Here is a 22,360-nt window from a genome sequence, read left to right as displayed (position 1 = left end):
GTCCGCAGAGAAGATGGAGTGGAGGAAGAATTTGGCCTTGGCAAGGAAGGTTAGGATTAATTTTTTTTGGAGGTGGGATGGGTTACTCTAAACAGAAAACCATGTTTTCTTAAAATAGTTTTTTTTTTTTAATTGGAGTAACCCATTAAAGAAACATTATTATTTTATAAATATATTGTGGATATACGGAGCATGTGCTCGCTTGCCACAGTCTGTCAGAAAACAATGAGAAGCATCAGATTGGAAGACATTAAATTTACAGTTCTGTCTTTAACATGGTAGGATAAAATCTGTGATTTTTACATCAATGGACCAAAACCACCATCAAAGTAAAAGATGTTTTGGTGCATAGCATGTGCCCTTAAAATGCACATACTGCTCAGGGAATGTGGGAGTTGAAATGTGCATGCTGCTCAAAAGGTGTAGGAGCTCTCCAGAATGATGATGCAGTAGACTAATTAAGTGCACGTGCAAAGACAAGACTCCAGATAGAGGATATTGTATAACACTATTGTTTTAATTCCTCTTTAACTTTGTAGGTAACAATGAGAGTGCTACATTTTCCTTTGTGCATATTATACGGTTAGGCTGTTCAATGTTTGAAATACAACAGTATGCTTGCATGACAGTATTTGTTCAAATAAATTATGTGCACAGTATATATATATATATATATATATATATATATATATATATATATATATATATATATATATATATATATATATATATATATATATATATATTTATTAAAAATAGACTTGTGAAACCATGCTTACGTGTGAGAGAGGTGGCCTGCTGTGTAACAATTCCTTTGGCACCACTTCGACTTCGTGCCATTTCCCGATCTCGGCTTCTACCCCTGCTACGGCTTCGACTTCGATTTGTAGACTTGCTTTTCGGTGGACTTTTGCTTCTTCCCCTTCGCCAGTCATACTTGTCTCTATGTCTATCATAATCCCTCCATTTGCCATCCTCCCTCTTCCTATCTCGCGACCTACAAATAACACAAAAAGATAAATGAAAATAAATGTAATATAAAGCATGCAACATGAACTTTAACTTGTGATGCGTTCTTTTGTGAATTCAGTTTTTCAATAAATATGAAATTAAATTGTGGGGCGGGGCAACTTTAGCTCCCACCTGACCCCAGGTGGACCTTCTCCGCACTTTGAGGGAACGGATTCCAGTTTGCTTTTGTACCTAATGACCCACTTCGGGAAACAAGGTCAAACGAACAGCAGGCAGCAAGTCCACGATATTGGATGTTCACCTACATAGGCACTTAGCATAACTCCCTAAAATCATAATGAAGGGACGGCCTTATCGCTTGGAGAACTGGTGATCCAATTCTGTCTTACTAGGGTACTATCTACATGTACCCGATCTAGTTAAATAGGTTTTATAACCATTATAACGTTATAAAAGGTTATGATAATATGCGTACTTTATCTGTGAAATACTATTCGAGTATATGGCACGGTCGAAACATAGCAACAACTCTGGGGTAAAACCAATGTTCTTCCAGCACAAATGTCTGTTATATGTCAACTATTTCTGTATAGAACAAAAAAAAAAAAAAAAAAAACACTATAAAGAATTTAAAAAAATAAATTGAGGAAGGGGGTGGCAGCAGTGGTTATAGTCGCTTGCAGAAGGGCAATCGTGGTATCACCCAAGCACTAGTTGAGACTTTGTGAAGGGTGAAAAAGAACTCTTTATTGCAGGCAAGATACACAGATATTTATGCACAGTTCCCCGCAGTGGGTCTCCATTTACAGCAATAGAAAACATAAGCCCACCCCGACGTCGATGTGTCAGGGAGAGGATAGTATCTCCCAGACACAGGAAGCCAACACACACAAAAACACACACCATACAGTAACGCACCCTCACATGCCATACATCCCCGAATAGCTCCTGGTTCCAGGTATGATCCCTGCAAATAGTGGAGCGATCGGATGTACAGAGCCCAGGAAATCGTCATATAAAGTCTGGGCTTTAGGCTCTGTACATAACTGAAAACGGTTCCAGAGAATCACTTGGTTTAGGCCAGTAGATTCAAACTTTGCGCCTAAACCATGCGGCGGCCAATCGAGAGAAAGAGTGCAAACCAACTTGCACCAATCGGTGCACAGGGAAGGGAGGTGTTTCGCTGGCCAACCGTGAGAAAGGGCGCAAAACCAGTTTGAAAGGTAGCCCATCTCCCATTGGCCGGCACAGACTTCCAGGAGGCCAGCGGGACTCTGCGGCTTGTAAATCCAACTCACAGTTCCAGAGGGTCGGCCAGGGCTTGCGTCTATCTCTGGTGGATATCTCCGCTTAGATCGCACCAGAGAGCGTGCTCTTTGGGTATCTACTAGCCTGGACTCGTAGCTCTCGGGTGGGTAAACAAGGGAACTGGAACAAAGGGGTGTAACGGGAATAATTATAGTCTTTTGGAGACACTGTTTTAGACAGGCATGGCACGCAAGCATGGAGTCAAATATTGCTTGGAAACTTAGTTTTTGTGCCACAGGAGACAACATTTTTCAGGAGCCTCTCCAGCCCGAGACAAGTCAGGTCCCGCCCCCCTCTGGGACCTGGTTTATAAATGCCTAACAATGAAAAAATTACAGTTTCATGCTAGGCCAAGAATTCAAAGGATAAATTGACGCTATAGTTGTGCATCCTCTCCTTCCTGGCAGACAGAAAGTCAGCATAGATGCTATGATAATGTCTGTCTGAATAAACGCCTACATGTACTGTGTATTTGCTTCAGCAAGTGTCATTAGTCTAGTGAGTATGAGACCCCACAGCTGCCAGTGGTCTGCAACAGTCCAGGCCTAAGGAAGCCTTCCCTGCAGATAGCAGCTAAGGAAAGAGGTGTGAGAGGGATCTTAAAAGTCTCAAGACTCTGCACTTGTTAATATAAAGACAGTGAAAAATCCACAAGAGGGGTCCTAGTCCTCCTTGAGGCAAGGCTAAAAAAATAATCATCATTAACTTCAATAACAAGCAACAGGTCAGCCAGGGGTAGCCAGAGCATACCTTCGCTCGTTTGAATCAGAGCGATTTCTTTGGGGACTTAAGTGCTTCTTTTTCCTAAGATCACGTTCTTCTTCAAAGGTTTCCTGAAAAATAAAAAAAATGTTGATTAGCACAGGTTATCATTGAATGGTATACATCATTACCTTCACAAACAAAGGGATCTAGGAAAAAACAAAACTTCTAGAGTTTCATCTCAGAGCTAGCTTTTTTTTCTACTTGATATTTTTATATAAAGCAGACTAGGGACGAAAATCCTAAAAAAAAAAAAAAAAAAAAAAAAAAAAAAAAAAGACAGGCTAATTTGGGGTCCAAATCCACAAGAAGAAGAACATACAGACACATACTTGACTGTTTTGGGAAGTATATCCACAGTGTGCTGTATAAAATACTTAAAAAGATTAATACATTGAACTGTGAATAATGAGCCATATCATCTGAGATTTATCATACCGCACTCTAGGATATTACATTCCAATATCTGTCACACAATTGTATTATATCAAACCGGAAGTGAAGGTCTGTCAACATTAGTTGTTGGAAAAACATAATTACTATACTAAAAAGGAGGGTTTAAAAAAAAAATAAAAGAACAAATAAGTTGGGGGATATCTGTCTACGGATATGCCCTGACCTCTACAAACCAAGCAAAACCATTTTAAAGAATAGTCTCACCGGAAGAGAAGCTGATACAGCCATGTGGCGTTTCTCGGCCACCTCGTCCTTTACCTCTTCTCGTTCCGGTTTCACTTCAGGTTTTAATATTTCCTCCTGAGGAAGGTAGTCCTTAGTGTGCAAGCATTCAAACAGCTTATCCACAAAACCATTAGTTTCTGAAGGATTAAAGAAAACAAAATGGAGTTTGTATCTTTTGGTGCATAAAATATGTGGTAAACAACATCAATGCATATATTTACTACTAGCTGAACCAGAGTTCCAAGCTGGCTAATGTAAATTCTGTGCAAATTTTTATGACAGACCTCTCCCAATCAAAGAATAAGTGGCAGGATCGGCATCTGGCTTTTGTAGCTCTGTAAAAGTCGGATTTCGAATGTCCTGTTTCAGCGGAGACCAGGCAACAGGAAAAAAAATGTAATACAGTTTGCCCCATTAGCATGGAATGGCTCCATGGTACTTCTACCATGCTAACCACTACAGCAGGCTGGAGAAACCGTTTGAAGTGGATATTGAGTTGTACCAATTAAATAGCACATGGACCTGAATTTTACTTCCTTTTTGGTACTGTGGCCTGCAGCAAAAAAAATACTGTGAGGACTTTAGTTTGTTTAAGTCTCATTAAAGGAGGATTTCATATTTTTCCCCCCTATCTTTTCATTGTAGCAAAACATTTTGAATCTAAAGGACCACTATAGGCACCCAGACCACTTCAGCATAATGAAATGGTCTGGGTGCCAGGTCCATCTAGGGTTAACCCTGCCTGCTGTAAACATAGCAGTTTCAGTGAAACTGCTATGTTTACATATGGGTTAATCCAGCCTCTAGTGGCTGTCTCATTGACAGCCGCTATAGGCATTTCCGCACTTCTCACTGTGATTTTCACAGTGAGAAGACGCCAGAGTCCATAGGAAAGCATTGAGAATGCTTTCCTATGGACTGACTGAATGCGCGCGCGGCTCTTGCCGCGCATGCGCATTCAGCCGGTGACATCAGAAGAGGGAAAAGGTAAGCCTTTAACCCCTTCCTCCCCCTTCAGCCCGGCGGGAGGGGGACCCTGAGGGTGGGAGGGACCTAAAGACCCTATAGAGCCAGGAAAAGGAGTTTGTTTTCCTGGCACTATAGTGGTCCTTTAAAGGAGATGGAAAAAGGGAGAGGAGGCCTGTCTTTATGATTATGTGGATCTTCTGGCTCAATATTTACCCAGAATGTGTATACATGTCTACCTGGACCGTTAAAGTAACCATGAAACATTGCACATTGAGTTACTGCCTATTTACAGAACGATTTTAAAGATTGTTGTTAGGTCAATATTTATCAATAACATTAAAAGGATAGTATGTTATTCAGCAAGATACCCAACTATACATATTTGCCTACATGAAATATATCCTCACAGAATGTAAGCTCATTTGAGCAGGACCTACTTCACCTCTAAATATCCCCTTTCAAGAATTGTAAAGCATTGCAGGATATGTTGGCACTACATAAAGGCCAATAACAAAGGTTAAAAGAGAGTCTTAAAACTTCAGCCTTTTCTCAACACCCAAAGACTCTGCTGATATAGACATAAAGTAGGCTGGTCAAGATACACAATATAGCCCAGAGATCACTGTAAACTGACCTTTCTCCATCCCAATCACTGTCCTCTTGGTATCTGTAATCATTCTAGCAATTCAACTATGTACTCTGAGTACACGGAATAAGAAAGTTGTGAAAAGAGAGTGTTTTGGCAATGGTTATCTGGCACAAACGTTAAAAGATTGAAGGTGGAGAAAAAACCAGCGTGAATAGGAGGCAAAAATCAAATCTAATGAACTAAAGTTTTTTTTAGAGTCCTAGAATGTGCTAAAACAGCTTCCCAAGTAGAGTGGAATCTCTGTTCTGGAACGCTCCCTTACTCAAACAATTCGGTATTCAAACAGAATATTTGAGGTAAAAAAAAAAAAAAAGTCTCGGTATTAGATCAAAACTGTATTAGAATCAAATCAAACAGCATTCACATCGATAGTACCACTTTGGAACCTCGTTGGTATGAAGCATCAGCCTCCTAGCACTAGACAAAGCAAACAGAGCCATTCTGTCAGCAGACAGAGCTGACAGGTAAAGTGAAGTTAAATTTTCAATTCATTTACATTGTGTTTATAGGTTTTCTGTATGATTTTATGCATTTAAGGTATTAAACGGTAAAATGTGTGTTAAAATGCTGTACTTTTGGGGGTCTAGAATGGATTAATCTAATTTAGATTAATTCTTATGTAAAATTAGATTGAGTTTTTCGAACAACTCTGTTCTCAAACAGCCTTCTGGAACAGATTAAGTTCGAGTTCCAAGGTTCCACTGTACATCAATTTATCGCTGTGATGAATTATATACTTCCTGAAACGGTTCTTTGTTAGAGTGGACATGGTAAGACATGCTATTTGTAATTGTGAAAAGCACCTAGGCTTATCTAACCAGGAACAAAAAAAACTAACCTATCTAGTAGACAAACTGAGAACCATTTTAAAAGACTGATACTCAACCAGGCCCCCAGCACCTCTGGTCAGACCTCCACTTCTGATGTAGTGATAATCTCTAATCCAGAATTGTCCCTTCTGCAACAGATATACCAATTCCTCCCATATTTGGACAGAATTTGGTCCACAAATCAGCAGAATGGATTGCACTAATGTGGAAGTAGGAAACTTCACATTGGTGATATTGTAAAAGGAAGCCAGAATGGAAGTATCCAGTGGACCAAATTAAGTGTCGAACCTTTTGAAAATGGTCTGACTACTTGCCAGGAGAGGTTACCAGGGTACTCTTTGCATCCTAACCAGTTCAGTACAGTGATGTGGTGACTGGACTGCCTCTTTAACACACGAGTACATGCTTGACACAAGATTATTTTGGCAAGTTACTCCTCTGGTACCTTTCTGTAGAAACACATCCAGCTGGTCAGCACATATAGCCTTTAGCTCTTTTTCAGATTTGTCCTTCTTTACCAGAGCTATAACGTAATTTGCTAGTGCCGAGGGGTCTGCATCACATCTGTTGTAAAAGGAAACAAGCATTTTAGTTTCAATTTTAAAATAGGAAAGACTTTATGTATAACAATGACAGAATATCAACACTTTGGGATTGTTCAGCACAAATATATGTGGAAATACTGACTTCTAGTTTCTAAATTCTAAAAAGCATTAACCCAGCCATGCCTGAGTAAGTACACACCAGTATAAGATTCTATATGTTGCATACTCTGACATCACTACTCCGAACCGTCACTTTATGGAACCACAGCATTAAATCAAACAGTGAATATCTCCTAGAACATAAAACCTTTTTCATGTAAAGTTCCCATTTTATTTTCAAATTTATCGTAGTGATTTACCAAATGTTATCACAATCTATCTCAGTCCAGGCACAGAAAATTCACTGCAAATGAGGAGGAGAAATAGCTTGATTGTTTAATTTATCCTCTTCTCTGTATGCTGACAGGTGCAAAGGACAGATTATAACAGTGACCAGGAGCCAAGAATAAGAAGCCAAGTTGCAGAATAAAGGGGTGTGGATTTCTTGCCTTCGTTTGGTTTGTCACAACTCACAAAAATATATATAGTAAACGAAGGGGATAAATAAACAAAACAAAAATTCTGGGGAGTGACCATTCTTTTTAAGGTGTTAAAACCGTTATAAAAGAACTGGCCTTATAATAAATAACATGCAGTGGGGTACTTAATTCCTTAGATTGCACCACTAGATTAATAAGTGTGCCAAGAACTCCAAAACATTTTTATTCCAAATTGCTGCACGTAAGCAAGAGATTATCCTGGATGTTGATCTTGGGGCAACCAAAAGCTTCTTTTAGAGAAGCATTAGAGCCCTACCTTGCATGCGCAGCAATCGCCACACTCCACTAATCAGATGGTTCTAAAACAGAAACACTGAATCCAATGCACTAGAAGTATTCTGAAAGACTAAACGTGCATGCTGCTGTACCCCACAATCGCCAATATTTACATTTAACTACTAAATTAAACTGGATCTGTCACCTTTATACATTTTGCAAAGACAACCCCGCAAGTGATACATGAGCTTGAGGTGAGGCCCAGTGGTGCAGTGGAGGGTAGTCACACTTCCTCAAAGCTGTTTTCTTCCCCCTACCGCAGGCTATGTTTGTAGCTGCTGGAGCTTCATATGCTAGGAGCCACATAAGTGCTGTACTCTTATGCATGTGTGAGAGTACAATACTAATGTCTATAGAGGGTCCTGCAAGACCACAGGACTCCACAGACCAAGTCAGTGTAACCTGTGAAAAACGGCCGTATTTCAGCATCCACTACAGCTAGGCAAACTGACAGATGTTGACAGCGGAAGCTCTCCCTTTTGACAACCATGGGCTTTAAAACAATTCCAACACAGACAAGAAGATTCATAAAGATTCACGAGAACCAATCAAAATATTTTGCAATGTGATAGAGCCACTTTAAGATATACAGGCTTAGAGTAATGCCCCTTTAATGCAAACATCAGATTGTATTGTGCAACAGATTGACAGTCAGGAAAATTGACTATATCTCATAAGTGTGATTTAGCAGCTAATATATTAGTGATGTGCCAAAGCCAAACTCAAAACCTCCACATTCAGGATTATAACTTTACAAAACTCATTGATGTTGCATAATAATTATATGCATACTCCAGTGTATACATTAAAATCACACTGACTTTTCCTAGGTAAATTGGGAGCTGAGGTCTAAGCAACAAAGTGTATTTTGGTCTAAATTATTATTAATTTTTTTTTTTTTAAAGGCTGGCAAAGCATCATGGGAATAGTTATATGACAGTTCAGGGACTTGCCTTTAAAAGGGACACTAGAGTCCCCAGAATAACTACAGATTTTTTGTAGTATTTGTAGAATCAGTCCCCTTCAGGCTTTTTGCAGTAAACCATCTTTTCAGAGAAAATTTTACAATACAGCCTAGTGATAACTCCACTGGTCACTCCTCAGATAGCTGCTAGATGTGCTTCCTGGGGCAGTGCTGCACAGTGTGCAGCTGCAGCACTGCCATTCAGTGTCTCCACCCTCTGCATGGAGACACTGAACCTTCCTCACACTGATGCATTGATTCAATGCATCTCTATGAGGAGATGCCAAATGGCTAGGGCTGTTTTTGACTTGTGCTGGCTCTGCCCATGATCTGCCTCCTTGACAGTCTTGGCCAATCTTATGGGAAAGCATTGTGATTGGCTCACAATCATGTCTGATGATGTCAGCTAAGCATGCATATCAGGGGCAGAGACAGCAACTGCATACTTTAATACAAGTAAGATTTTACTATATTTAGGGGGGTAAAGGGGGGGGGGGGGGGCTAGATATTGGTTTTAACACTATAGGGTCAGGTATACATGTTTGCCTTCCTGATCTTAAAGTGTTCCTTTAAGTTGCTCATGATTTAAATGCACATCTGCAAATGTTGCAAACTAGAGTTGATTCTATGAACTCCTAATGAACACATTATAAACCACAGCCTGCAACAGGAAGTATCATTTGACTAAATTTTAAATTTGGTGTTTTTGCAGATGACAATATGTTTTATAGTAAAATAGAATTTTCCCATGCAGAAACGCTCTGTCAATTCATTAAACATAAGTCTAGCAAGTAATTGCTAAAATCAGTCAGTTGAGAAATGTTCACTGGCAAAAATGGCTGACAGTGCAAAACTCAGTGTGACAATGCTCAGTGCACTCAAGCAGGGAAAAACCAAAACAAAAGGGTTTATGAAGCAAACACCTTGTGATGGACATTGGCAAAATAAGTCAAGGTGGAAGAGCTGTGCATATGTGAAAGAAAGGGAAAAAAAGTAACCAAACACTTTTCCTCTGTTTGCTAGTTCACTTAGAGCCCTTGCAGAAGAACATGGTTAGCTTCACTGAGAAACTGACCTGCTTTAGGTGTCGTATGAAGACACCACATGCAAAACCTGGGCAAGATTAATAAATGCAAGTCGGAATTCTAGTAAAAGATTAAGGGACTTGGTCACAAAACTGGGAACTGTGACGAAATGACAAGGGAACTAGAAATGTTAGGCCAAAACATCAACCAACTCTTGATGTGTGAAAATGTTTGTTTTGCACAGCTACTGATGGTTGTGAGAAATTACAAAAGCTTGACAGGGAAGGCTCTTTTTTTCCCCATACGTTTCCTACTTTGTCTTATATCTTGATTGTTTTGGGATGAAATTTCAAGGTAGTCAATATCAATATGAGTATTTCACTAAGAGTTTATATTTATGAAACACTTCACAATTCTCTAGTTTAGTAAATATGTGTGTTTAAAGTGGCACTGTCAAATCCTTCCAAAATGAGTATTTCATAAAGATCTAATCTTTAGGACATGTTCATATGGACGGTGTTGGATTTTCATTGAAATTCCAATCCAGTCAAAAGATATACGGAGTAGGGACTACATTGTCTTAGTATTTTATCTACGTGCTACGGGGGTCTCTATGTATTGCTTGCCAGCACACTCAGACCGTTTGACAGGCACTCTTAACACTACGCTTGACAAAAAGGAGGAGCTAGAGCTGTCAAGCTTATTTCCCTGAGCTGTCACCAGTGACGGCTGTAGGGAGATTAAATAATTTTTATAGAGAATATAACGCGGTCCTGCACGAGCAAGAGTACAGCTCTGACATTGGCCCCTGGCAAGTGGAGTTGAAGAAGAGTGGTTTGACGTGGAAGGCAACGCCTGTGAGGGGCAGTATAAGGTAAGTAAAACTTTACTTTCCCTGCCCCCAGATTGGCGATGTGAATGTCAGGGGACATTGCACATTATACAGTGACAGAGCCTCTTTAATGTTGTGACACAGCATTATGAGGTTATAACACTCACAGCTTTTACAACATTCACATGAAGCCTGAACTATGTAAAAATAATATCACTCCCTCCCCCCACCATTATAATAGTTCTTTAATTACGTCCATATAATAATTTCCTGCCTGATCATGGACACTGTTAATGTGTTTTAGGGACTACTAAGTATATTATCTGTGATAGACAAAGTGATCCTAGATGGACTTCTTGCACGAGCAAGAGTACCACTTTGACATGTGCTCCTGGGAGAAGTGCCAGGAGCTGAAGAGGACCGACCAGGTGAAGATGGCAATGTCCATGAAGGAAAGAGTCAGGTGAATAAAACTCATATTTCCCAGCAGCCACTGCACTGCAAGTGGAGCAGTTACGATCAGGGGTCATTGCAAAATATGTAAAGACCCCAAATGGTGACACAGCCAATTTAACATGTCAAGTCCTATGCTACTAGCCAGGCTGTAAAAAGTTACTCACCACTGCAACCATGAAGGGTCCAGGGCAAACTCACAAGGAATTAATTTCTATTCGCTTTGCCCTATGCACTAAACGTGCATATACCAAGTACAAACATCCCATCCTCCTTTAGAGTGAACTAGTCATGCACAAAAGGTGTGGATTACAAGACCATCTTTAGCTTGATATATAAATAGAACATAGCTCCTGCCAGCAAAACAGCGAATCAAATTTAACACAATTAAAATATACACACAAGAAAAAAATAAAAAACTGAGATGAGGGCTTTCTGTACACGTCCAACTATGGAGAAATGTGGAGGTTGAGTTTTCACTTGGCTGTACTGTGCCATTTCCCATTAATCTTAAGAAACATGGTGGCATCTTCTCGAGCAAGGTGTAGTGAGATGCCTATAGTATCATTGGGCATGCGTGAGAAAGTTTGTATAGTGTCCTGTCTGCAAATCTGCTTTGGACTCTTGCACGCAAGTACAAAATGACACCGCACTAGGTAACTTTAACTGCCAGGTGCTATAGAAAGTAACATGGGAGCATTAAAAGTTACTTGTCATTTATAACTTATGCCCCTTTTTCTCTATGTAAATAGACAGTATATATCAAAATCACATTTAAAAGGGACAACCCCAAAAATGAAGTGGTAGTAAAAAAACATAAAATACAACCTGAATATTGAGAGATGGCAAAATGCAATCTAAAAAATAAATACATAACACAACATAGTGTAAACTGTTATATAAAAATAAAAACTAAACAAAGAAGGAATACCACTCACATTTACCAGAGCCGTCCCAGGCTCTGTATAGCAGGCTCAATGATGCCTATACAGGCTAGCGAATTTCCAAAGAGTAGATGGAGAAGTTGTCGTAGTATAGAATATTTTTATTAAGGATAAAATAATCCACAAGCTCCAGGTACTAAGGGAGTGGAACCCAATAGCAAAATATTAAGGAAGGGGTATCCACTTACCCTAAATATAGTAACCAAGAGAGTAATATAAAACAATAAAATAACAAGCAAATAAAGGTATATTGCTTTGTATTATTCCTAACACTGTAGTGTCCCTCTGACTAATTTCTCTCCCCACCCACAATGAACAAGTTCAAAATCCTTTATTCCAGTGCAGGCTATGCCAACGTCATCACGAGGGGGATCCCAACGCACATGCGCCACGCGTATTTGGCCTTCCCCCATCGGAAAGCATTGAATCAATGCTTTATCAGGTCTTGCAAGATGCTGGATGTCCTTATACAAACTCTGTTAAATCTGTGAAACAGCAGGGAGCAGGTACTCTAAAACTGCAATTTTAAATTGCAAGATTAAAGGATCACTATAGGGTCAGGAACACAAACAAGTATTCATGACCCTATAGAGTGTTAAAACCACCATTTAGCCCCCCTGGGCCCCTCATGACTCCATAAATATAGCAAAATCTTACTGTATTCAAGCCTGAAGCTGTAGATCTGCATGCTGTTTGCCTCAGAAAAAAAACAAGCAGTCTGCTGACATCATCAGGAGTGGTAGCCTGATCCAATAACAATGCTTTCCCACAGGATTGGCTGAGACTGACAAGGAGGCAGATCAGGGGCAGAGCCAGCATGATTCAAACACAGCCCTGGCCAATCGACATCTCCTCATAGAGATGAATTGAATCAATGAATCTCTATGAGGAAAGTTCAGTGTCTGAACTTTCCTCATAGAGGGAGGAGGTACTGAATGTTTGGATGCATTTTAGGCAGCCATGACCCAGGAAGGATCTCTAACAGCCATCTGAGGAGTGCCCAGTGAAGTTATCACTAGGCTGTAATGTAAACACTACATTTTCTCAGAAAAGAAAGTGTTTACAGCAAAAAGCCTGACGGTAGTGATTCTACCCACCAGAATAAATTTGATAAGCTGTAGTTGTTCTGGTGACTATAGTGTCCCTTTAAGGGGACAGGGGCAGTGCAATGAGATTAAGTGGTTTGGGTACCCATAGTGTCCCTTTCTGCAGATGTAACACTTCCTCACTTAAAATTATTCTGCATCCAATCCCAGCCCATATGCTGTAAGGATTCCCTAATTTTGTTCCATTCTAACTGATAAGAAAGGGATGGAAGCAGATTCATACTTTCATGATATACAGCATAAAAGGGTATTAAATATAGTTATTTACTAGCAATTTGACTGTGCAAGGAAATGCTGGAAACTAAATTCACTACAACACTCTGGGACAAGATCCTAAATTGAATTCACGTGCTATTTCAATAGATTTCCATTTGTGCACATCAGATTCAAAAGAGGTCCAAGCTGCAGCTCTCAATAAATTTACTAGAGACCCTTTGACACACTGAAGCATCAACGAATTCTGTTTGAAGTTGAGCATTGTACTTTTTAAGTATTAAAGAGTAACTCCAGGCACCTTGATCACTTCAGTGATTTAAAGTAGTCATGGTGGCTGGAGTTTGTATGTGCAGTGTTTCACTATGAATAACTGTACATACAGAGCTTAACTAAATTTGCTACCGGACATGTAACTCCACCTCCGACCATGTCATCGAGGGGCTGGGGGAGGGTCACTAGCCAGTTCTGGACTGGCTACTTTTAATATTGATGCTCTCATCTATTAAAAGAAGTGCAGGAACAGCACACAGCTTTTGCAGCACACTGTAGTGGTTATGGTATCAGGAGACCCCTGCCCCCAAAAAGTCAATGGCACCATAACCACTACAAAGTGCTGTAGTGGTTATGAGAATCTGAGCGCTCCTCGAAGAAACAGTTCAAATAAAACATATGACAGAAACAGGTTAACATAAGTTTCAGACCGACCACATTTTACGAACATAAAAACACACACACGCACTAATTTAAATGGCAACTATTAAATAAGAGTTTGGTTTGTTAATTTTAACTTCATATGGCCATGAATAGGCTAACTTGCTTTATTTTTTTACTGCTTTTTCTATAAAACGATCAACACAGCTTGCAGTTCCACAGTCTCACTCAATTTCACACATTTTCTAAATGCCATAGTGGGCCATTGTTTTCTCTTTGAATATTTTTAGATTGAATTGGTCTACATCTTAATTGAATCTTGGTTTAAAATATGGACCCGATTATCATAGAATACCTTAATTCGTTTACGTCTTTACTGAAACCTGGTTTAAAATGTGGACATAATTATCATACAATATCTGGTGGACAGATATAAGGCACTGAATAATTGTACTAGAACAAAAAAAAAAACAACAACTTAGTATGCATAGTTTTATCCAATGTTTCAAATATTATATGAATATTCTATTTATGCAGATTACCTTTTTGTAATCTGCTAGAGTACACGCAGTATGCAGCATGAAACTCACAGGTGATATGACACATTTGCATACTATGGAGGAGATTTCTAAAAAATATATATATTTTGCAATACTAAAGGAATAATGCAATTTTAGAGGAGGATGGGGTATTTATCATGGAATTCAGAAGGAACATTCAACTTGTCGCTATGGTGAATGTACTAATATTAGATGCTTGTCCCACAGTCAGTTATGGTATATTTTCTCCAATGCATTAATATAAACCTGAATTATTTCCACTTTAAGCATAACACCTTACTCACATAAATCCAGGATTACAATTGTACACATATTGAAAGGGTGGCAGTACAAACACGAAACCCACACAAACTGGTAAGCAATTTAAAATTTTAAAGGACAACTGTAACCTCAAACTTTTTCTCTAATATAATAACCCTTTCATCCTGTGAGAGGAAATAGCTAAAAAAAAAAATTTAAAGTTGGAAGAAAATAAAAAAATACAAATCTCACACCTACCTCTAGAATACGACAGCCATATACATGCACCTTTGGTCGGATAGTGTTTGAAAACAGTCTCTCTAGTAATTTCCTGCACAGAAGCACTTGGTCGGGCTGAATGTTTACTCGCCAATGGCTAGTGGACAAGTGGAAAGTTTGGGCTCTGACCTATACAATACACTCCACAGGATATGTCACTTGTATAACAAAAAACACCCACAATAGTGGCTCAGTGATAGTTTCCTAATGTATAGACTAATAACAGATCTACATTAATATCAACCTATCAGAACCACGAACAGCAATTAACTCACAAAATTCCAGACAACCATTTGACTCCCCAACAATTGGCCTCTGTTAAATGCACACTGACTAACCACTATGTTTGGGACATCCAAAACATACTCCTGCAGCTGTTGTCGAAACATAACTTCCAGAATGCTTTGCCATCTACATTTTACATAGAGCTAGGGTCTTATCTTTGGCCACCTTCGCTCTATGTAAAGTTCATCATCTACCTAGTCTTATGATATTTCTCTCTCATAAGTCTCCAAAATCACCATATGTTACTTTCACCACACAACATTTGCTTTTCACTTAGACATGCCACAACAATAAATACCCATGTCTACTAAGAAAACAGGTTACAATTTATGTGCAAAGTCAAGACCCAAACCTAGGATGGCCAGATACACCATGTTTTTCCGGTACCCTTACCATAAGCAGGTTGATGGGTAGCAAATTATGAGCACTGTCCTTAAGTATGCATAATTCAGACCCTGCATTAATAATTTCACTAATCAAGTAAATTCCCCTGGGATCCACCAACACACTACTCATGTGTACTTCCCATTAGTATATAGAGGATGGAAGTTGTATAAATCAAGGAAAGCAGTATGCAGTTGGCAAACAACCATACATACAGCAGTCCTACGCTGGATAGCTCTGTCTTTACGATGTAAATTATTTTAGGAAATGTTCTATTTAGTTATAAAATACCATTGGCATTACTAAGCCCTAGCCCAGGGGAAAGCAACCTTTGGCACTCCAGATATTGTGGACTAAAACTCCACTGGTGCTTTGCCAGCATTACAGCTGTAAGAGCATAATGAGAGATGTAGTCCACATCTGTTGTGTCAAAGGTTGCCCACCCCTGTGCCTAATCTTAAAATCAAATTAGGGACTAAATTCCCTTTTGCTTTTAGTGGTTCCACGTCTAGTGTTTCCCTGGTCAAATATCACTAATAAATACTGCATAACAGTGGCTCCCAAACCAGACCACAAGACCCAACAACAGTCCAGGTTTTCAGTACCTCAACTGGAATAAAAAATTAAAATACATAAATCCTGGTTGGTGGGCCACGAGGACTGGTTGGAGCTAAAGCAATACATAGAATAATTCGAATTATTAAGCTGCAAAATGTAAGACCAATTTATATCTGAAAAGCAGCTACTTTTATAAGAGAATTCACACGCTGCAGCATCAGAATCCCACATACAGGGCAGCACTTTTCAGCCCAGAATTCTCACGCTGCAGCACCAGAATCCCACATACAGGGCAGCACTTTTCAGCCCAGAATTCTCACGCTGCAGCACCAGAATCCCACATACAGGGCAGCACTTTTCAGCCCAGAATTCTCACGCTGCAGCACCAGAATCCCACATACAGGGCAGCACTTTTCAGCCCAGAATTCTCACGCTGCAGCACCAGAATCCCACATACAGGGCAGCACTTTTCAGCCCATGAACATGTGATAAATAATACAATATTATATAAAGAGTCCATAAAATGCAGTGTGTCTGTCTGACCCCCTCACTGGCCAGGCCCTGGGAATAAACTTATTGATTCCATATGTGGCCTTGCAGTTGGCCATGTCCCTCCAATACTTGTTGCCACAAGGCCACACCGTGCAGACAGGCAGGGGGCAGACAGGCAGGTTTACTTTACGGCCGTCGTGCTTGCTCCCCGGTAGCTAGCTAGGTACTCACATGGGGTCCAGTAACTTTGCCAGCCACGTCTTGAAAGCGTCCACATTCTCTATGAGCATGTCTGCGGCTGGCTATGGAGGGCCTACGGGCAGCACTACCGACACAGCAGCGCGATCCCAGCGCTCATTATTCCCCCCTCTCTCTCTCCGAGTCCCGGCCCGCTGACAGACTCCCACACAGCTCCCCGGTAACAGCCAATAACTCCCGGCCGAATCCCGCCTTCTCGCTCTCTCCGGATCCTGTCTCACACCGGCCGAGCGAAGCACAACTTAGCCAGGCAGCGAGGCCTACAGTGAGCTGGGTAAACGGACAGCCCCGCGCAGCCAATCAGCGGGCGCGAGCGGGCCGGCGGGCGGCCAATCAGGGGCCGCAGGGGGCGGAGCCTGTGCCGGTCACGGGTGGGAGGGGCGGCGGTGCCGCATGGTGAAGGTGCTGGAGGGCTGTGTGGCAAAGCGGCGCGTGCCTCTCGGGGCTGCTCGCTCAGGGGGCGGGGCGAGTGTGTAGGGGTGGTAGGGGTGGTGGTGGTGGTGGTGGTGGTGGTGGTGGTGGTGGTGGTGGGGGGTATATTCACTAAACTCCGATATCTTTTTTTTTAACCCCTTAAGGACCAAACTTCTGGAATAAAAGGGAATCATGACATGTCACACATGTCATGTGTCCTTAAGGGCTTAAAACGAAACTCCGTGAACTTGAATCAGTTGAACTATGGCTAAAGCTGAGCTGGTGATCCTTTTTTTTTTAAATCAGATATTTTAGCCTAAATCTTGTCATTCAGATTTTGATTTGCTACAATTCAAAGTTTAGTTAAAAGAAAATCCCATAAAAGTAATTGAAACTATTTTGTATCATTATTATACAAAGGTTGTATTGTTATACAATTATAAAACAGCCACTAGAGGTGCTTCCTGGAGTTTAAAATGCAGAGAATGGAAACACCCCATAGTAAAGTATTTAGGCAATGCTGTCCCATGGGGAAGGCCTAACGCACACGAGGCGCTCTCCACGCATGCACATTAAATCCCCCCATCGGCTGACGCTGGAGGAAGCAGAGCATAGCTCAGCGCTGAGGGAAATGGGTGCTGGAATTGTGTAAGATATACATCTTTTTGTTTATAACATTAAAGTGTTTATTAGCATTTGTATTTTAATATGTAAAATCAGTTTGAATGCAGCTACTATTTGTTCAAATCAATGCGTACACTACTTTTATATATAAATATATACAGGTGGTCCTTATTTAGCGACCTACCTGCTTTACGACAGCTTGCACTTACAACCAGGCATAAGTGCAAGCTGTCGTGAGGATTCCCTGCTCTGGTGCGCATGTCCATGTTTGGGGAAACTTACCCGAACATAGACAAACGCATCAGAGCAGGGAATCCCTTAACTCCTCACTTAACAACCAATTCGTTTTACGACCGGGTCGTAGGAACGGAACCCAGTTGGTAAGTGAGGAGTGTCTGTATACACTTGAATAATCTTATTTTTGTGTAGTGACAGTAAGTGTGGAAAGCCTATTTGTGTGTAGCAAAGGGATTTGTAATGCAAAGGTTTACATGTAGAGTAAGTTTGTTAATACATTGTTCTATTAGATTTAGAAATGTGAGTAAATTAAGAGAGAGTATGTGAGATTTATTCATGTATGTACAATATGTAGTGTGACAGAACACCCCGCCCACATTGTTGTCAAAAGACTGTTGTCCAAATCCCTGGCTCATGTCACCTTCCCCTCCAGGCCAACAAAACACTCTTTTCCTATTCCATAACCGGAGTCCAGAAGCTGCAAAGACTTCAGCGGGACTTAAGCACAACTCTTCTGGAACTCCGGTCCGGCCGCGCTTAGTCCCAAATCCCGGCTAACTTTCATCCCGTTTTTCCCCACTTCCCATGTAACCACGTAAGCGCTTTTTGGAGGGAAGGTACCTCAGACCAACATGGACTATAGATGTGGGGAGTTTGGGCCTAATTAGCTCTATTTGGCCCGAACCCTCCAACCGCTAAGTGATCTTAAAAATATTGGCTGACATCGATGCAGCAGCCCAAGCCAAAAGGGAGCACCAGAAACGACAAGCCAAAATTTAGAGTGCCGGAGCTCCAACAACTGGAAATACCGTTACACAGCCTGACCGAAAAAAGATGCCCATTGCTGCCTTTAAGGTATTTCAGGAAGCTGAGGAAGAAATCAATGGGTATCACGCGGACTTGAAACAGCAGTGTGCCCTACACAAAATACCCGTAGAAGACTGGATTCCAATACTTGCAGGAAAATTATCAGGGAAAGCAACTGTAGCCTAACGAGCTTTACCTGATGGAGATATACAGTTGTGCTCAAAAGTTTGCATACCCTTGGAGAATTGGTAACATATGTACCATGATTAAAGAAAACATGAGTGAGCAGGCAAAACACATTTCTTTTATTTCTTATGGGATTCATATTCAGCTGTAGGTTATAACAGAATGGCACAATCATAAAACAAAACATGGCAACAACAACAAAAAATGAAATGACCCCTGTTCAAAAGTCTGCATAACCTTGGTTTTTGATACTGTGTATTGCACTCTTTAGCATCAATGACAGTGTGCAGTCTTTTGTAATAGTTGTCTATGATGTCCCTAATTCTTGTAGGTGGCATAGCTGCCTATTCGTCTTTGCACAATGCCTCAGGTCATGCAAAGTTTTTGGTCGCACGTTCAAGATCTCCCCAAACTGCCTTCATGATATTAAAGGACCACTATAGGCACCCAGACCACTTCAGTTTAATGAAGTGGTCTGGGTGCCAGGTCCATCTAGGTTTAACCCTTTTTGCTGTAAACATAGCAGTTCAGAGAAACTGCTATGTTTACAAATGGGTTAATCGAGCCTCTAGTGGCGGTCTCATTGACAGCTGCTAGAGGCGCTTCCGCGCTTCTCACTGTGATTTTCACAGTGAGAAGACGCTGCCGTCCATAGGAAAGCATTAAGAATGCTTTCCTATGGACTGGCTGAATGCTCGTGCGGCTCTTAGAAACATAGAATGTGACGGCAGATAAGAACTATTCGGCCCATCTAGTCTGCCCAATTTTCTAAATACTTTCATTAGTCTCTGGCCTTATCTTATAGTTAGGATATCCTTATGCCTATCCCACGCATGCTAAAACTCCTTTACTGTGTTAACCTCTGCCACTTCAGCTGGAAGGCTATTCCATGCATCCACTACCCTCTCAGTAAAGTAATACTTCCTGGTATTTTTAAACATTTGTCCCTCTAATTTAAGACTATGTCCTCTTGTTGTGGTAGTTTTTCTTCTTTTAAATATAGTCTCCTCCTTTACTGTGTTGATTCCCTTTATGTATTTAAATGTTTCTATCCTATGCCCCCTGTCTCGTCTTTCCTCCAAGCTATACATGTTAAGATCCTTTAACCTTTCCTGGTAAGTTTTATCCTGCAATCCATGAACCAGTTTAGTAGCCCTTCTCTGAACTCTCTCTAAGGTATCAATATCCTTCTGAAGATACGGTCTCCAGTACTGCGTATAATACTCCAAGTGAGGTCTCACCAGTGTTCTGTACAATGGCATGAGCACTTCCCTCTTTCTACTGCTAATACCTCTCCCTATACAACCAAGCATTCTGCTAGCATTTCCTGCTGCTCTGTTACATTGTCTGCCTACCTTTAAGTCATCAGAAATAATCACCCCTAAATCCCTTTCCTCAGATGTTGAGGTTAGGACTGTATCAAATATTCTGTACTCTGCCCTTGGGTTTTTATGTCCAAGATGCATTATCTTGCACTTATCCACATTAAATATCAGTTGCCACAACTCTGACCATTTTTCTAGTTTACCTAAATTATTTGCCATTTGGCTTATCCTTCCTGGAACATCAACCCTCTCGCCGCGCATGCGCATTCAGCCGATGATGGCGAAAAGGAGGAGGAGAGTCCCCGGCGCCAAGGGAGCCAGGCTGGGGAAAACAGGTAAGATTTAACCCCTTCATCCCCCTAGAGGCCGGCAGGAGGGGGGCCCAGAGGGTGGGGAGGACCTAGAGACCGAGTATGTTTTCCTGGCACTATAGTGATACTTTAAGGTCAGGAGACTATGATGGCCATTCCAGACCTTCACCTTTTTTCTGCTCTAACCACTGGAGGGTCAACATGGCCTTGTGGTTAGGGTCATTGTCATGCTGGCAAGTCCAAGAGCGTCCCATGCGCAGCCTTTGTGCAGAAGAATGCAAAATGTCTGCCAGCATTTTCTGATTACATGCTGCATTCATCTTGCCATCTATTTTCACAAGATTCCCTGTGCCTTTAGAGCTCACACACCGCCCAAAACATCAGTGAGCCACCACCATGCTTCAAAGTGTGTATGGTATTCTTTTCACTGTAGACCTTGTAGACCCTCTCCAAACATATTTATTTTGGTCCAATTTATTTTGGTCTCATCACACCAAATTACAGTGTGCCAGAAGCTGTGAGGTGTGTCAAAGTGTTGTGGGGCATATTGTAAACAGGCTTTTTTGTGGCATTGGCACAGTAAAGGCTTCTTTCTGGCAACTCGACCATGCAGCTCATTTTTGTTTCAGTATCAATATTGTAGTTATTGTGCAAAGAGAATAGGAGCGGAATGCGCATGCGCGGCAAGAGCCACACGCGCATTCAAACAGTCCATAGGAAACCATTTCTTAATTCTTTCCTATGGAAGCTCTGCACGCTGGATGTGAATTTCGCATCCAGCGTCACAGAAGCGCCTCTAGCGGCTGTCAGGAAGACAACCACTGGAGGTTGGGTTAACACTGCTATGTAAACTTAGCAGTTTCTCTGAAACTGCTATGTTTACATGTGAAGGGTTAAAACCTGAGGGACCTGGCACCCAGACCACTTCATTGAGCTGAAGTAGTCTGGGTGACTATAGTGTCCCTTTAAGGAGAGAAATGGGTCTACATTTTTTACAGATGGTTTGTGGTTTACCTGGTTTTGGCAGGGTGGAGATATGGGCCATCCGTAGTTTGTCAGGCAGTGCCCCCCTGTGCATACTATGATTATATAATGACACTAAGTGTGGGCACAGCAGTTGGGAGAACTCCTCATAGCAGTGATGGCGAACCTTTTTGAGCCCGAGTGCCCAAACCACAATACATGCCAACTTTTTTTTCCTCAAAGTGCCAACACGGCAATTAAACCTGAATACTGAGGTTTAAGTTTAGAAAAAACAACTCGTACAGTTGTCTGAACTAATTAACAACTTTTGTTTTAAAAGAAGAACACAAATTTTAAATAATGATATAAATAGATAAAATTAAGCTTATATTTATGAGTGTGGCGAAACCAACCTCGCCAATGTGAACCGGAGAAGCCTGGTTGCCCGCCTCTTGCCTTTGCACTATGGACCCGACTTTATGTGAATGTGTTAACCCAGATAGCTATGCCATGGAGCCCATTCGTGTAGTTAAAGACTTCGGTTCCATGGCAATTGAACTGTGTGAATAGGATCTGAGCGCTATTTGGTAGTTTTTTGCACTCAGATCCCAGCTATCTGGGGATATGTGACATGTCTGTGTTTTATGTATAAAAT

At 41.0% G+C, this 22,360-nt stretch overlaps 1 protein-coding gene across 1 annotated transcript in view; it reads right to left on the bottom strand.

Annotated features, from left to right (window-relative positions):
• The window catches only part of RBM27 (RNA binding motif protein 27), a 55,459-nt gene extending 38,356 nt beyond the window's left edge, over positions 1 to 17,103 (bottom strand). The window contains exons 1-5 of the mRNA XM_063445248.1: positions 16,812 to 17,103; positions 6,617 to 6,735; positions 3,703 to 3,860; positions 3,031 to 3,113; positions 780 to 997 (exon numbers count right to left, since the gene is read on the bottom strand). Of these exons, the coding sequence (XP_063301318.1) occupies positions 780 to 997; positions 3,031 to 3,113; positions 3,703 to 3,860; positions 6,617 to 6,735; positions 16,812 to 16,870 (637 nt within the window). The 5' untranslated portion in view covers positions 16,871 to 17,103. The remainder of the gene's footprint in view (positions 1 to 779; positions 998 to 3,030; positions 3,114 to 3,702; positions 3,861 to 6,616; positions 6,736 to 16,811) is intronic.
• Between the last annotated feature and the right edge of the window lie 5,257 nt (positions 17,104 to 22,360).

The sequence above is a fragment of the Pelobates fuscus genome, chromosome 3 (assembly GCF_036172605.1).
Source record: "Pelobates fuscus isolate aPelFus1 chromosome 3, aPelFus1.pri, whole genome shotgun sequence".
Lineage (NCBI taxonomy): Eukaryota > Metazoa > Chordata > Amphibia > Anura > Pelobatidae > Pelobates > Pelobates fuscus.
This window is presented reverse-complemented; position numbering and strand designations above follow the sequence as displayed.